The sequence below is a fragment of the Cetorhinus maximus genome, chromosome 10, assembly GCF_964194155.1.
Source record: "Cetorhinus maximus chromosome 10, sCetMax3.hap1.1, whole genome shotgun sequence".
In the NCBI taxonomy this organism is placed as follows: domain Eukaryota; kingdom Metazoa; phylum Chordata; class Chondrichthyes; order Lamniformes; family Cetorhinidae; genus Cetorhinus; species Cetorhinus maximus.
The window spans coordinates 12,352,435-12,368,180 of record NC_135888.1 but is presented as its reverse complement, the minus strand read 5'-3'; the positions used below and the strand labels follow the sequence as shown (position 1 = coordinate 12,368,180).

At 40.8% G+C, this 15,746-nt stretch overlaps 1 protein-coding gene across 1 annotated transcript in view; it reads left to right on the top strand.

Annotated features, from left to right (window-relative positions):
- Positions 1-15,746, top strand: part of LOC144685445 (disabled homolog 2-interacting protein-like) — a 794,163-nt gene that overhangs the window by 106,276 nt on the left and 672,141 nt on the right. Inside the window, exon 3 of the mRNA XM_078549951.1 lies at positions 14,404-14,530. Coding sequence (XP_078406077.1) covers positions 14,404-14,530 — 127 coding nt within the window. The remainder of the gene's footprint in view (positions 1-14,403; positions 14,531-15,746) is intronic.

Here is a 15,746-nt window from a genome sequence, read left to right as displayed (position 1 = left end):
CTGCCTGTGTCTGAGTGTTCTCAGGGATACCTTAGGGTTTCTATCTCCATGGCAGTGTGAATCATGTGACCCTTGTATCCAGGTAGAAATGTTGATTTTTAGCTGTCCTTGATACCCCGACTCCGTTTCATCTTGGAAGTAAACGGATAGTTTAAAGCAAAACTGTTTGTTTACAGTCTGACATCCTCAACACTTTTTTTGCAACTTTGGAGATTCCTAGTCTATCTACTGTTAGAACATGGCCTGCTGCCATATTGCCTGCAAGTATAAACACCTTGCAACTTCTTCCTAGGAAAACAACCTGGGCCCCCTTTAATATCAAGCAATCAAACCACCCAGGCTTGCTGTCAGGCAGACTTTAGAACAGGTCACATGACCCCCTTCATTTTGCCTTAAAGGTGGTCCCAAAACATACAATTATGTGTAAGGCCATCCCTTAGTCTTTCCTTTTCTTTGTTATCTGTTCAATATTTCTTGATATCATTCTTGTAAAGTTTTTTTTTGCACCTTCTCCAGTGTCTCTATATTTTTGTGCTGAGGTCTGAACTGTACACAGTCGTATAGATGATACATTGTTGTTACCATTCGTGGAGTAGTTTTTAACTGCAGATTGCAACCATTGGGCATTAAGTTCCTGTTGATGAGATACCCAAACCATTTTGAAGACCGGACCCTATTACTACTCAATTGGCAAGCAGCATATTTTGAATGGGCACCCTGCTGCAGCTTGCTGGCTGCAGGATGATGCAATGTTAGGTCACCTGGATATCAAGCTGGTCAAGAGGCAGGTTGGTCAGGGGAGGGAGTGTGGGGAGGAATGCTGGCAACAGCCCACAGTATTTTGCTCACAGCAATCCTCTCCCTTGTCCCACAAAAATATGTCTTTCTTTTTTGGGTCTATTCTACTTTACTGCCCAGTGCAGATATGCAGAGCATGCCAAGCACACTGCCATTTTCCCCTCAAATTCACATGGAATAATATGGCTCCCACCTAATTTGGACAGGCATGATCTAAATGAGAATGAGGTGGTAACTGTATTAGATTTTGGAGCTGCAGCTGCCCTGTTTCTACCGGGCAGGCAAAGTTAAATTCATCCCTTGAATTCTTCTTTATTCATTCATGGGATTTGGGCATCACTGTCTGGGCCATTATTTATTGTCCACCCCTAATTGTCCTTGAGAAGGTGATGGTGAGCTGTTGGTGTAGGTACATCCATAGTGCTGTTAGGAAGGGAGTTCCAGGATTTTGACACAGCAACAGTGAAGGAATGGCAATTATAGTTCCAAGCCAGGATGGTATGTGGCTTAGAGGAAAACTTGCAGGGGGTGGTGTTCCCATGCACCTGCTGCCCTTGTCCCCAAAGATGGTAGAGGTCGTGGGTTTGGAAGATAACTGTCAAAGGAGCCCTCCTAAAGGTTTCAGGGGACCAACTAGTTTTTAATTTTTGTGCAGACTATTCTGTCTGGATGACATCCTTAATTTCATGACCATACAATTTTTTGAGATTTGTCTGGGAAATAACACAGTATCTTGAAAAAAAAACCTTAAAATTCAATTGTATTAATTGAAATGTAGTTCTGTCGAGACTTTGTCAATCAGCATTATGTTCTATTGTTCTAAGGTTCTATTAAATTTTTCAATAGTGCTTTGATTTAAAGAATAATGAGAACTGTAATGAATCTGGTTACTTCTGTTTGTTCATGTCTTTTATTTTTCTTGATTTATCTTTAATTGCTAGACCATGCTGAAACATTTGTAAATCTCTCACTTTCTTGCACAGATTTCTATCCTTCTAAATACAGAAAACAATATAGCTGCACAATTTGCGTTTTGTTTGAAAATCAAGATAGAAACTGTAAGCTAAACTATGGACCAGTGAGCACATATATAGATTATAATGTATCATAACATTTGTTTTTCCTTTTCGCTTTTACATATGTAAAAAGCAAGAGGGTAGCCAGGGAAAGGGTAGGCCCACTCAGGAACAGAGGTGGGAATCTGTGTGTGGAGCCAGAAGAAATGGGAGAGATACTAAATGAATACTTCTTATTAATATTCACCAAAAAGAAGGACTTAGCGGTCGATTTGTCTAGGGAAGAGTGTGTAGATAGCCTGGATCATGTTGAGATCAAAAAAGAGGAGGTGTTAGGCGTCTTGAAGAATATTAAGGTGGATAAGTCCCCAGGGCCAGATGGGATCTACCCCAGAGTACTGAGGGAGGCAAGGGAGGAAATTGCTGGGGCCATGACAGAAACCTTTGTATCCTCACTGGCTACGGGTGAGGTCCCAGAGGACTGGAGAATGGCCAATGTTGTTCCATTGTTTAAGAAGGATGGCAGGGATAACCCAGGAAATTACAGGCCGGTGAGCCTTACGCCAGTGGTAGGGAAATTATTGGAGAAGATTCTTCGTGACAGGATTTACTACCATTTGGAAGCAAATGGGTGTATTAGTGAGAGGCAGCATGGTTTTGTGAAGGGGAGGCCGTGTTTCACTAACTTGATCGAGTTTTTCGAGCAAGTGACAAAGATGATCGACGATGGAAGGGCAGTGGATGTTATATACGTGGATTTCAGTAAGGCCTTTGACAAGGTCCCTCATGGCAGACTGGTACAGAAGGTAAAGTCGCACGGGATCAGAGGTGAGCTGACAAGATGGATACAGAATTGGCTTGGTCATAGAAGACAGAGGGTAGCAGTGGAAGGGTGCTTTTCTGAATGGAGAGCTGTCACTAGTGGAGTTCCGCAGGGATCAGTGCTGCAACATTTGCTGTTTGTAGTATACATAAATGATTTGGAGGAAAATGTAACTGGGCTAATTAGTAAGTTTGCAGACGACACCAAGGTTGGAGGAGTTGCAGATAGTGAAGGGGATTGTCAAAGGATACAACGGGATATAGATCGGTTGGAGACTTGGACGGAGAAATGGCAGATGGAGTTTAATCCAGACAAATGCGAGGTAATGCATTTTGGAAGGTCTAATACAGGCAGGAATTATACAGTAAATGGCAGAACCCTTAAGTGCATTGACGGGCAGAGGGATCTGGGTGTACAGGTCCACAGGTCACTGAAAGTGGCAACGCAGGTGGATAAGGTAGACAGGAAGGCACATGGCATGCTTGCCTTCATTGGCAGGGGTATTGAGTATAAAAGTTGGGAAGTCATGCTGCAGCTGTATAGAACCTTGGTTAGGCCACACTTGGAATATTGCGTGCAATTCTGGTCACATTACCAGAAGGATATGGAGGCATTGGAGATGGTGCAGAGGAGGTTTACCAGGATTCTGCCTGGTCTGGAGGTTATTAGCTATGAGGAGAGGTTGGAGAAACTAGAGTGATGGAGATTGAGGGGCAACTTAATAGAAGTTTACAAATTTAAGAGTGGCATGGACAGAGTAGATAGTCAGAAGCTTTTTCCCAGGGTGGAAGAGTCAATTACCAGGGGACATAGATTTAAGGTGAGAGGAGAAAACTTTAGAGGAGATGTGCAGGGCTAGTTTTTTTACGCAGAGGCTAGTAAGTGTCTGGAATTCGCTGCCAGAGGAGGTGGTGGAAGCAGGTACGATAGTGGTGTTTAAGAGGCAGCTTGACAAGTACATGAATAGGATGGGAATAGAGGGATACGGACCCCGGAAGTGCAAAATGTTTTAGTTGACGGGCAATATGATTGGCGCAGGCTTGGAGGGCCGAAGGGCCTGTTCCTGTGCTGTACTTTTCTTTGTTCTTTGTTCTTTTCAGGGCAGTAGTATCACAGATGGATTAAATGAATGCAGAGATAAAGTTACTACTTTAAAATCAGTCCCATATGCCATTTTAAAAAAAAAAATTCAGATAATATATTCACTATGAAATTGATGGATTTTTTTGTATCTATTTTGGACCAGTTATTTTACAGGTTGTAAGTATTATGGTTGGTGTTAATGACTTGTTCATTCTGTAGTTGGTTAATAATTATATCAGCACTGAAGAAATAACAACCTGTATTCCAAGGACTGGAGGTGAAGGTCAGTATTTAATTATTCAGTATTATGAAATACTTGGAGACTTTGGGCTTCTTTCTGTTGGTGATGTGATTACGGTTCTGGTGGATGCAGGCATACTGGCAGAGACAGAAAATAATACTGATGTGACTGCCATCAGGGAATTGGTTAATTAGCCCTGGCTAACTGCTCCAAATTGGGGTCAAACTCAAATTCTCTCCAAGAGAAAATCACCTAAGGGCGAAATTTTATGACCCCTTCCGCCGGTGGGATCTTTTATTCCCGCCAAAGTCGATGGAGTTTTGAATGGTTTGCCGCCTTTATGGCTCCGCCCCCGCCGTGACAGGGCCATAAAATTCCACCCTAAGCTTTAAAAGAACTAAAACAGCAAGCTGTTATGATGGCCACTGAAAGTCAGGTGAATTTTGTCATTTCTGCACAGACTTGAAATTAACTCCTGTCTCCAGAAAGTTCTTAAGTAAATGACCCTGGGTGGGGTGCCCTTCCTTGAATGGACATGTTGAGATGAAACCATTTGTGGAATTCACACTTCCTATTGTCTTACCCAGAACTCAAGTCAGACTCCGTGTCTGGCTGGCAGCACTTAACGAAGAGAGCTACAGAGGAACCAGCTCATCATAAGTAGGTGTGAACAGCCACCATCCATTCCCCTATTATGTAGCAATGGCTTCTAATTTTGAATCATTTACGTGGACACTAGAAGTAGTGATCAGGTAGTCACATGAGCAAAACTGACTTCAGATAACAAATTTTATTTATTGCAAGAACCAGGGGAGAAATAAGTCAGCCTGGAAGCTAACAGCACAGTAGACCCCTGATTGGGGGTCTCTCGCATGTGCTCTTGCTCTTTCTCCTCCCCATACCATCCCCCCCCCACCCAACCTTACAAGCTCGAGCCTGCCTATTCTTTTCCACTATCCACATGTTGCAGGCAGAGGTATATTTTTTTTAAAGAACTCAACCCAGCAACAGTTGTCTCCAGAAGAACAAATCAATTGTCTGCCTACGTCTTTAAAGCACCTCAATGTCGAAACCAGGGACCACCAACCTTAGCATGCCATTTGTCTCTTTTTGAGTCATAGCATGTAAACGGTTAGGTACTTGCTGAATTGGCAAGCATATCTGTTATGTTCCTCCTGTCGGGTCACTTTGCTCTGTTCGTGAACACAGTTGCTCACCCATCTACTGCTGTGTGAGTTGATAAACAATGTACAGCAGACACAGACCAATGTAAGATGAAGCACATGCTGTTTATTAACATGTGTGCTTCTCAAACCGAACCCTATTCTAAACTACTGATTAACGTTGTAGCCTGTGCTACACAGCAATTGGGTAATACAGTCACTTGGTCAGTCTGCTTACATTCTCTTAAAGGTGTATTGCACCTCAAATTACCACAATATCCTTTTTTAAAAACCTGTTGCAATCAAATGAGAGGTTGGAAAAGAGGGGAGTCATTCCATCTCTCCTCACGTGATTGTAACACAGGCAACTTCCAGAAATAATATTACAAATTCTACAGTGCCATTTTGACTATAGAAGAAGGATTTATGCTGCAGAGAAATTTACTGAGTCAACAGTGAAACCTGATTGCCATAAGGAAGACTAATTATTTCAGCAGATTTCCTTATTCAATGTAAGAGATGTCACTTCTGGTGTTGTAAAATTGTTCAAGATTGATTTAAATCTATCCCAAACTGGCTGATTGGAACTGATAGTTCAAGGCAGAAAAATTCTTTAATCAGAATTTGCAGTTTTGCCTATCTAGGGCAAACTGATAAGACTTAAAGTACATTTTCATTGTTACCAAGGCTTGTCAGGGTCTTATAATTGGATTTGGGACTGCTCGAATTGTGTTCTGAGAGAATGCATAAATGTGTTATAACCCAATTCAGTTCTGCAATTTGTGGTTTGCTTTCTATTTGCTCCTTGAAATGCTACCAAGGGGCTGAAATTGAGGTTTTTCTGCTGCCTTGTGAACTACTGCCGTGTATAAGTACACTGACTGCCCTGAAATTTGCTCTGGAACTCATTAGAATAATTAGACATATCTTTGCTTATGCAGTTTTGCGTTTCCATAGGGAGTAACCCAATGACTAGAAATTATACTTGCTTCATTAAATCCAAACAAAGGGATGTGCGCACTTAGAGGTGAATGCTGTAAATGGTTCACCAAGTATAGTTTAGGGGCCTTCTCTAAACAGGAAATTGGACTTCCTTAAGATAAAAGCAAAACACTGTGGATGCTGGAAATCTGGAACAAAAACAAAAATTGCTGGAAAAACTCAACAGGTCTGACAACATCTGTGGCGAGAAAGACAGAGTTAACATTTTGAGTCCGTATGACTCTTCTTCAGAACTAAAGAGAAGTAGAAATGTGGTGAAATATATACCGTTTAAGGGGGGGGTGGGACAGATGAAGTTGGATAGAAGGCCAGTGATAGGTGGAGGCAAAGGAGGGATTGCAAAATATTTCATAAACAAAAGATCAAAGGGGTATCGATGGTGGTGATACTGGCTAAAGGAGGTGCTAATGGTGACATTAAGAGTAGAAAACAGAATGAGCAAGTGACAGATGACCCTAGTGGGGTTGGGGTGGGGGGGGAGGGGATGATGTGGGAGAAAAGATCAAAATAGGCTAAAAGATGGGGATAAAACAACGAATGGAAATAAATTTTTAAAAATAATAGAAATAGGTGGGAAAAAATGTATATATAAACATTAAAAAATACATATTTGAAAAAAGGGGATCATAAAAGGGTGAGATTGGAGGATGGAGTTCATGATCTGAAGTTGTTGAACTCAATGTTAAGTCTGGAAGGCTGTAAGGCACCTAATCGGACTTCCTTGTTGAATCTCCTTGCCTTTCTGAAGAAAGTCAGGAAGAAGCTGTGAGCTATTCTACCTGGAAAAAGTGTAAAAATATCCCAGTACCCTCCTCAAGAAAATTAATTGAGCACTCAGGATTGCCAATTCCACATTTTGAACCCCACACCTAAGGTGCTTAATGCAAAATTAAAATTTTGTTAGGGTCCCAGTATGTCATGAGCCACCAATTCGCCTTTAATTTGGCTCCTGCCAGAGTCTGGCAGGAACTTTTATTCAACTTCAACGCTGTTGGTTTTGATGCTATCATACCTGTGGGGCAGCATTTTGGGGATAACACATCAAGTTATTTCTGGACCACAAAACCACATTGGCAATGTGCACGTGTTGCTATTCTTATTGAACATCAACTTAATTGGCCGAAAGTTGTACTTGCTGTTCAATTGGCTATGGGTGTGGAAGGAGGCAGGACACAGGAAGTAGTGTGTCTGACTTAAAGGGTGAGCAGCAGCCTTTGTTGTGGTTGCTGTTTGTCTCAGTGGAAGGAGGAGCTTAACAGAGAGCAGTGGGGAAGGAGATCACTGGGTAAGGAGGGCTCTCGGGCCAGGACAATTCCCCTTTTTTTTCGGACCCCTCACGTGAGGTGCTGCTGGAGGGACTGACGTTATGGAGAAATATCCTATTTCTGCCAGCGACACAAGAAAGCCTGCATATCAGCATTGATGGCTCATAAGCATAACTCATAACCTAAGCACTATTGGATAGTAAGCTATGGTGAAGACTACAACATCTTACCTGAATGATAAGCTGCAAGTGATGAGGGAAATAGGCATTGTTGTAAAAGCATCTTTCTTCACCTCGTAGGGCAAACAGGAGAATGATGCTAGGGAGAGTGATAGGGCAGGTTTGGACAGTGGGGTGCCTTAGTTTGCATCATTGGCTAGATCAAGAGCCAACTCCTCAAAATGTGTCAGGGTGGCAAACCACTGGGACATTAGAGACTAGAGAAATAGGAGTCCGACATAAGGTAAAAAGATCTCACCATCTCCAGGTTCAGATAATGCATGGCAATCCTCCCCGTGCAATGAGCTGTCAGCGCATAAACTGTCATCTCAAGAGTCGTTATGGCATAGAAGGAGACCACTTGGCCAACAGGTCTTTGCTGGCTGCTCGAAGGGCAATCCAATTGCCCCCATTCCCCCACTCTATAGTCCCGAGATGTATGTTTTATTTGCTCAAGTACCTGTGCCTACCCAATTTCCTTTTGAAATCATTCATCGTCCCTGCTCCCACCATCCTCATAGACAATGGGCTCCAGGTTATTACCACTTGCTGCGTTTTTAAACAAAAAAATTCTTGCTCTTAGTCCGACGAAGGAGAATCTCTTTTCCAAATGTCCTGAAGAATGAGCCTTGTTCAGGTGAAACATGTCTGGATCAGAAGAACCCTAGCGATTCTGCCATCCTGATGAGCACTTGGCACTGAGTCTACCGCTGTGCCACGTGACAACTTACCTCCGTTCCCACACTTGCATTTAATTAATGATCCTGCCCAGAAATTCTGTAATCTGTAAATCTCCAAGCTATTTCTGAATTGCTGATTTATTAATCTTGAACCTTAATATGCTCAAATTGTCTGAATTCTGATCTAAATGTTCAGATTTCTTCGATGCTTATCAATCTATCAGGTAGAGAGTTGATAGAAGATAGAAGAACATTGATGAAAATGTTAAAATATTGGCCCCATAACTTCTGATCTCTGGGGCGTTGGGTTGGGGGGGACGCCAAAGATGTGCTGAGGGCATTCCCCCCTCCCCCGCCTCAAAAGTCCCCATGTTCTTTATTCATTCATGGGATGTGGGCGTTGCTGGCTAGGCCAGCATTTATTGCCCATCTGTAATTGCTCTAGTTCAGAGGGCATTTAAGAGTCAACCACATTGCTGTGGGTCCGGAGTCAAATCAAGGCCAGACCAGGTAAGAGTGGCAGATTTCCTTCCCTAAAGGACATTCGTGAATCAGATGGGTTTTTACAACAATCGGCAATGGTTTCACAGCCATCCTCAGACTTTTAATTCCAGGTTTTTGTTGAATTCAAATTTCACCATCTGCTGTGTAAGGCAGATGTAAGGATTGCATGGCAATTGTCTGGGAAATTCATACTACTATTGGGCCAATTAACCTGCACTGGGAACTATCTGACACTCCAATTTAAATCGCAGCATTCGGTAGTTACCCAGGAAAAGTCGGAATTAAAACCGCTTCTAACTCCTGAGTAACTATCGTACTGACCACCCAACCCCAAGCCCCTCCCTCACACTTAGCACGCTTGCCTGCTCCCTGGCTTCTCAATGTGGCTGGACCTTTAAACTTGCTTTATGGCAGCTAATATTGTGAAAAAGTTGGCATGTCTTCCTTATCATAGATCCTCTTGCACTTGACAGAAGGCCTCAGGAACCTGCCGCGCTGCATGTTTCTCATCTGGCCTGAGTAGGGCGAGAAAGGTGCGGTTGCATTTCAGTGTAAGTAACTAGGAGTACCAACCATCTGACTATGGTTGCCACTCCACAGAAGTTATGGCCCACGTGTAATAAGTCGCCTTGCAAGCAGTACATGAAATGTTTTGGTCAGCTGTGCTGTGCATCCCATTGCCAGTGCTATACATCATAAGGCTCTTGGATCTTGCATCCCAGCCCTCTTCATTTTCCTTTTATGTTCCAGGAAATTTATTATTGTCTGCAATTAATTAAAATCTGAATAATGCTTGGATCCTGAAGATCTTATAATAATCAGTGATGTGCTATATGCTGTGTCTTTCATCTGTTATTATCTAAAATTTTCACTCTAGCAGTTAGATGATTTCATCAGTTTGGAACTTGCTCTGATATTTCTGCTGTGGAAATATCAAAAGTATATTTCATATTTCACTTGCTGTAGACCAGTACCACAGTTACCAGTATGGGCCTAAAAGATTTCATTAATAGGTCCTACTTTCTATTGTATATTGCATGTAGCCAAGTTATACAGTACATTGGTATCGTTACACATTAGGGAAAAGCATAGTATTTTTGGATGATCAAAGCAATCAATATAAGATATGTTGCACAATCTAAAACATCTATAAATTAACATTCATAAACCAGGCAGACAGAAAAGATGTGTGGATCTAGCAAGCAGAAGTATATTGTATGAAGGAATTATGATATACTTGCATGACTTCTAACTAGATGATTAGTCTGCTAGGGTGAAATGCGTAGCATAAATATTTAAAGCAATGATTTTGTGTACTAATGTGATAGGAAATATTTCAAGGATTTGTGTATATTACAAGCAACCATCAAATTCTTGCTGTTTAAAAAGAATCCAAGGGTACATGAAGGACACAAATGTGGAAGAATCTGGTCACTGCTTGACAATATAATGCAATTACATTGTTTACTTACAAATGCAGACTTCTATCATTCCATCATTCCATGAAACAGGTTGCTGCCCTTTTATTTCAGTCGTCTAATACACAAGTTAAAGGGGAACAGCAAGATCCTCTTTGATGCCTTAAGTGTGTAGATTCACACAATCTGGAATGAGGTTCTCAGAGCGTGAAGGTTCTAAGTTTTATCCCTGACCTAATTTCCAACAGAGGTTCAAACGTAAGTCCCAAATCTGAGTAGAGACAGAAAAAACTTAGCTAGCTTTCCTGTATCTTGTTGCTCTCCAGTGCCCCTACTGAAAAATGTGCATTTAAATGTAGCTTTCTTTATTCATTCATAAGGTTGAGTTTTCAGTTAACATTCCAGAATTTGAACACAAACTTGGGGGTAGTGGTTGGTTTTTGTGGGTTTAGTTGCATACAGTTGGCTGCCATGTCTATAAAATAATAATTACTACGTTTCAAAAATAATTAAGTGGCTTTGGTGTGCCTGAAAGGCATTTTTATAAATGCACATCTCTCTTTTAATTTGTGGATGTTTGATGCACATATGATTAGGTCAAACTTTGTGTAGCCTCCCAAAGCTTTGTTTTGGTTCACATATGGAAAAATAGTTACCACAGTAATGTATTTATCAGCTCTTAATAATTTATAACATGGTACAGTTTATAATTGTTTTGATTTCAAGCTATGTGAATAAAATAAACTCACTGTTATGAATCAAATTGGTCTTTTATTTCATTTGCAGAATTGTTCCTTTTGGTGTGGAAGAACTTTGTATGCCATGTATAGACGTCGAATCATTATCACAGATATGCAAAGGGTCCAAGGGTTAATAATTTGATTTGAAATTGGACTCTCAAAGTTGTTTTTTGAATAGTTGAGAGATCTCAAACATGCCCTATTTAGCATAAATGAAGCTTTGAGTTTGAGAGGCTGAAGTTGCTGTTAAGAAACCAAAACTATTCACACTGAATTCCTTGCTGATGAAGGGCAACTAACATTTCTTGTATATATACTTATCGATGTTGTACTTCCAGGAGTATTATGTATGGTTTTGGTCTCTTTACCCAAGGAAGGATATGCGTACCTTGGAGGGTCCTGCACTGAAGATTGATTCTTGGGTTGAGAGGTTTGTCCTATGAGGAGGAATAGAGCAGATTGGGCCAATATTTTCTGAAATTTACAAGAATGAAAGGTTCTTATTGAAAGGTATAAAATTGTCAGAGAGCTAGACAGGATTGTTGCAGAGAGGCTGTTTTTCCCTGGCTATAGCGAGTCTAAAACTAGGGATCATAGCCTCAGGATAAGACATACACCATTTTAGGACTGAAGTGAAAAGAAATTTCTTCACTCAGACGTTATGAATCTTTGGAAATCTCCACCCCAGAGGGTTGTAGATGTTCAGTCGTTGAATACACCTAAGCTAGTAGTTAAAACGGCATATGGGATACATTCCTTTAGTAGCCGAAGTGTAGAATATCTGAGAAGGGTGGATATGTTAGAGTTGTATGGAATACTAGAGGCCTGGCTCCCTTTAGTGCTGTAAGTTTCTGTGATTCAATGCGTATGTTCTGGACTGAGATCGATAGGCTTTTTGAATATTAAGGGGGTCAGGGGAGTAGAAGATCAGCCATTATCTTAATTAATGGTATGGCAAGCTTGGCCTAGCGCTGTGCCTCTTTATGTTCTCATTAGCTACTTACAGGAAAATATTGCTATGAAAGTTTTTTTATGAATATATATAACATAAAGAACATGTTTATTAATGAAGTAGTGTTTATGGAAACTGTCTGTTGAAGGAGCAGAAGGTTTTTCCAAATTCCAAAGTTGTGACAGTTATTGACAATGTGGTGGGATAAATTACACCTGGACCAGACTGTTGAAAAAACTTGATGGAAATGAAAAAGACGCCATTTCTCTTGCAGGCAGCCTAACAGTAACACCAGTTTATATCCAGGCGGCAAGTTAAAAGACTATTCCATGGTGTTCAAAACGTTTGGAGAAAAGCCTAAGCCTTTTCCTAGACCGTAGCATTTTCTCCAGAATTTCTACTCCGTAATCTGCATCCAGTTCTGATATATGGTCTGTTATGATTTACAAAACTGGCAACTACCCTTCCATGTGGAATATTGCCCAGGTATGTCCTGTCCTGAAAAAAACAGGACAAATCCAATCAGACCAATTATCAGTCAGCCTACTGTCAATTATCAGCTAAGTGACAGAAGGTCTTGTTGACAGTGCTAACCAGCGGCATTTAGTCAGTAGCAAACCACTCACCAATGTGCAGTTTGGGTTCTGCAAGGGCTACTGAGCTCCAGACTTCATTACAACCTTGGTCCTAACATAGGCAAAAGAGCTGAATGCAAAATGTGAGGTGAAAGTGACTGCCCTCAGCATCAAGAAGGCAGCATTTGACCTAGTGTTATCAAGTGTGATATAATGTACGTGTATCTTTAAGGGAGCATCAATAGTAGCAGTTGTAGATGCCAGATGCGCCTACTCGGTATGTTCACAGTATGTGTAATAACCTTATCTTCAAATAAGGAGCCCTCATTATTGTTTTACCAATCCTTATATGACATTTATGTAGATTAGAAGAACGTAACATCAAGGAGCCCTAGCAAAATTGAAGTCATTGGGAATCCGGAGGGACTGGGGGGAGGGGGTGGAAGGAAGCTTGCCACTGGTTGGAGTCATATCTAGCACAAAGGAAGATGGCTGTGGTTGTTGTCAGGCAATCATCTCAGCCCCAGAGCATTACTACAGGAGTTCCTCAGCACAGTGCCTGAAGCTGAGTCATCTTCAACCGCTTCATCAATGATCTTCCCTCCAACATATGTCCAGAGTGTAGATGTTTGCTGATGATTGCACAGTATCCTCAGATACTGAAGCAGTCCATATCCATATGCAGCAAGATCTGGACAACAATCCGGCTTGGGCTGATAAGTGACAATTAACATTTGCACAGCACAAGTGCCAGGCAATGTTCATCTTCAACAAGAGAGAATCCAACAATCTCCCCTTGTCATTCAACAGCATTACTATCACTGAATTCTCCCACTATCAACACCCTAGGGTTTACCATTGACCAGAAACTGAACTGGACCAGCCATAAAAATTCTGTCCGACAAGGTCAGGACTGGGAATTCTGCGACAGCTAACTCCTGACTCCCAAAGCCTTTCCATCATCTACAAGGCACAAGTCAGGAGTGTGATGGAATACTCTACAATTGCCTGAATGAACGCAGCTCTAATAACACACTCCATACCATCCAAGACAAATCAGCCTGCTTGATTGGCACTCCATCCACCACCATAAACATTCACTCCCTCCACCACTGATGCATAATGGCAGCAGTATGCACCATCTACAAGATGTACTGCAACAACTCACCAAGGCCCCTTTTGACAGCACTTTCCAAACCTGTGACTCCTTCTGCCTAGAAGAACAAGTGCAGCAGATGCTTAGAAACGCTGCCACCTGCAAATTCCCCTCCAAATCACACGCGATCTTGACTTGGAATAATATTGTCACTCCTTCACTACTGGGTGAAATTCCTGGAACTCCCTTCCTGCAAAGTGTACCTACACAACATAGACAGCAGTTAGGTGGCTCACTATCACCTTCTCAAGGGCAATTAGGGATGGTCAATAAATATTGGCCTTGCCAATGAAACTTAAATCCCAAGAGCGAATTTAAAGAAAAATGGAGAAAAACTTGGGTGAAAATGGGGAACTCATGTTTCCCTTCATTCTGGAAGAGCCAGCATATATTGACATCACTGAACATAGCATTAAATCTGAAGCAAAAACCATATATGCCCTAATGATTTCATAGTTAAACTTTTATATTTTGCCTGCAGATAAAGGAATAATTAAAGCTAGCTGTTGTCTGCACATGCACGTCTCCTGTGACACTTTGATTTTGAGCTTTCCTTTAGCTGATGCATCAAATTCAGTGACCTATCTGTAATTAAAATGTATTAGATGTTTGATACCCTTGACTGCACTAAGTCAGATAAAGGGCCTGTGGATCCGCCATAGTGTTGTAAAAATTTATTGACACAGTTGACTGATGAAGATATTCCAATCAAGATGTTTATGGACAGTTATTCTCCTGTGGGTTTGAAGAATCTGAAATTTTTTTTCAGATCCATCCGTTGCTGCTGCAGGAACGGCGAGCAGAGTCATGTAGGGCAAGGTTACTACGTCGAACTGTTAGTGTTCCTTCTGAAAGCCAGTTTCCAGAATATCAACCAGATCTCCCAGTGGAGCATGGTGAGTTGAATTTACCTGTTCACTACAGTAGCTGTTCTTCTAGTTTTAAATTTGATAATGGTCTTTGAGACAGCCTATTTTGATTAATTCCTTGTGGAAAAGATATCAAATTGCAATTTCTCTTTCATTGGAATTGTTTGATTTCAAAAGTGGATATAATAGCAATTTGTTAAAAGTTGACTGTTTAAACTTTATTTAGAAAGCAAGAGGTCAAAATAATTTGGATTGTAGACTTGTACTAGGGCAAAAGTTGAACTGTGGAAATGCTCCAGAATACAGCTATTTTAACCCAAGCAAGCTTTATGAATGAAAATATCAGACCACCATCGTATGCAACGGAACCAAACAAAAACAAGTTGTTGTCGAAGCAACTTTGAGTGCAGTGAAATAATCTTGATTGTTTCTTGTAATAAGGTATTTGCTCACATTATGAACAAGTTTTTCTAAATGCAGATAATAATGAAAATTGACGCCATCATGTTCTGCTCATTTTGAAATGACAGCCAAGTGGATTTAGGATTCCACTGATTTATCCTTGAAGAAACTGACAAATTGTCGTTGGTGAAGGGATGGTACAGCTTAAGTGATTTCTGTGACCTTTTCATACTGTGCGAACTGCAAAATGTCTTTTTCAATTTAGAAAAATGATAATGGGTCAGTGTAGTTTAACTGTATTTGTATAGCTCAGAGGTTATGACCGTGAACATTATTTTGTTTCAATCTACTTTTACTTTTCATATCTATTAATGGCATTCAGGTTTTTGGGTAAAACATTTTCATCTTTTGCAAGCAATGAAAGTTCACCATATGCTTGCACAATCTTAAATTTTATTTTAGCTCTTACTCCTAATGATTTTTGCTGATAAGTGAGTTAACGTTTATGACATCTATATGACATTCCTTTGTCCATTATTTTCATGATGTTAACCAATTTAAAATAAATCAGCTAATACCTGCATGAAAATGTCAGACAAAGAAATGTAATATGAGCATGTTAATGGTTTCTCTAATTCCAGTTGTAAGGGTTGTGTGCTTTTATGCTGTAATATATTATGCCATAATTGCTGGGACGAAGGCTTGCATTTACTAATCTTCGCATGATGAATTCCTCAAATTTGTGCCTTTGAAGTAGTCATTGGCTGTCCCTCAATTTGAGGATGATATTTACTCAGGATCATGAGTTTCTGCCATGGGTCTTCATGTGACTGAGCAGGCT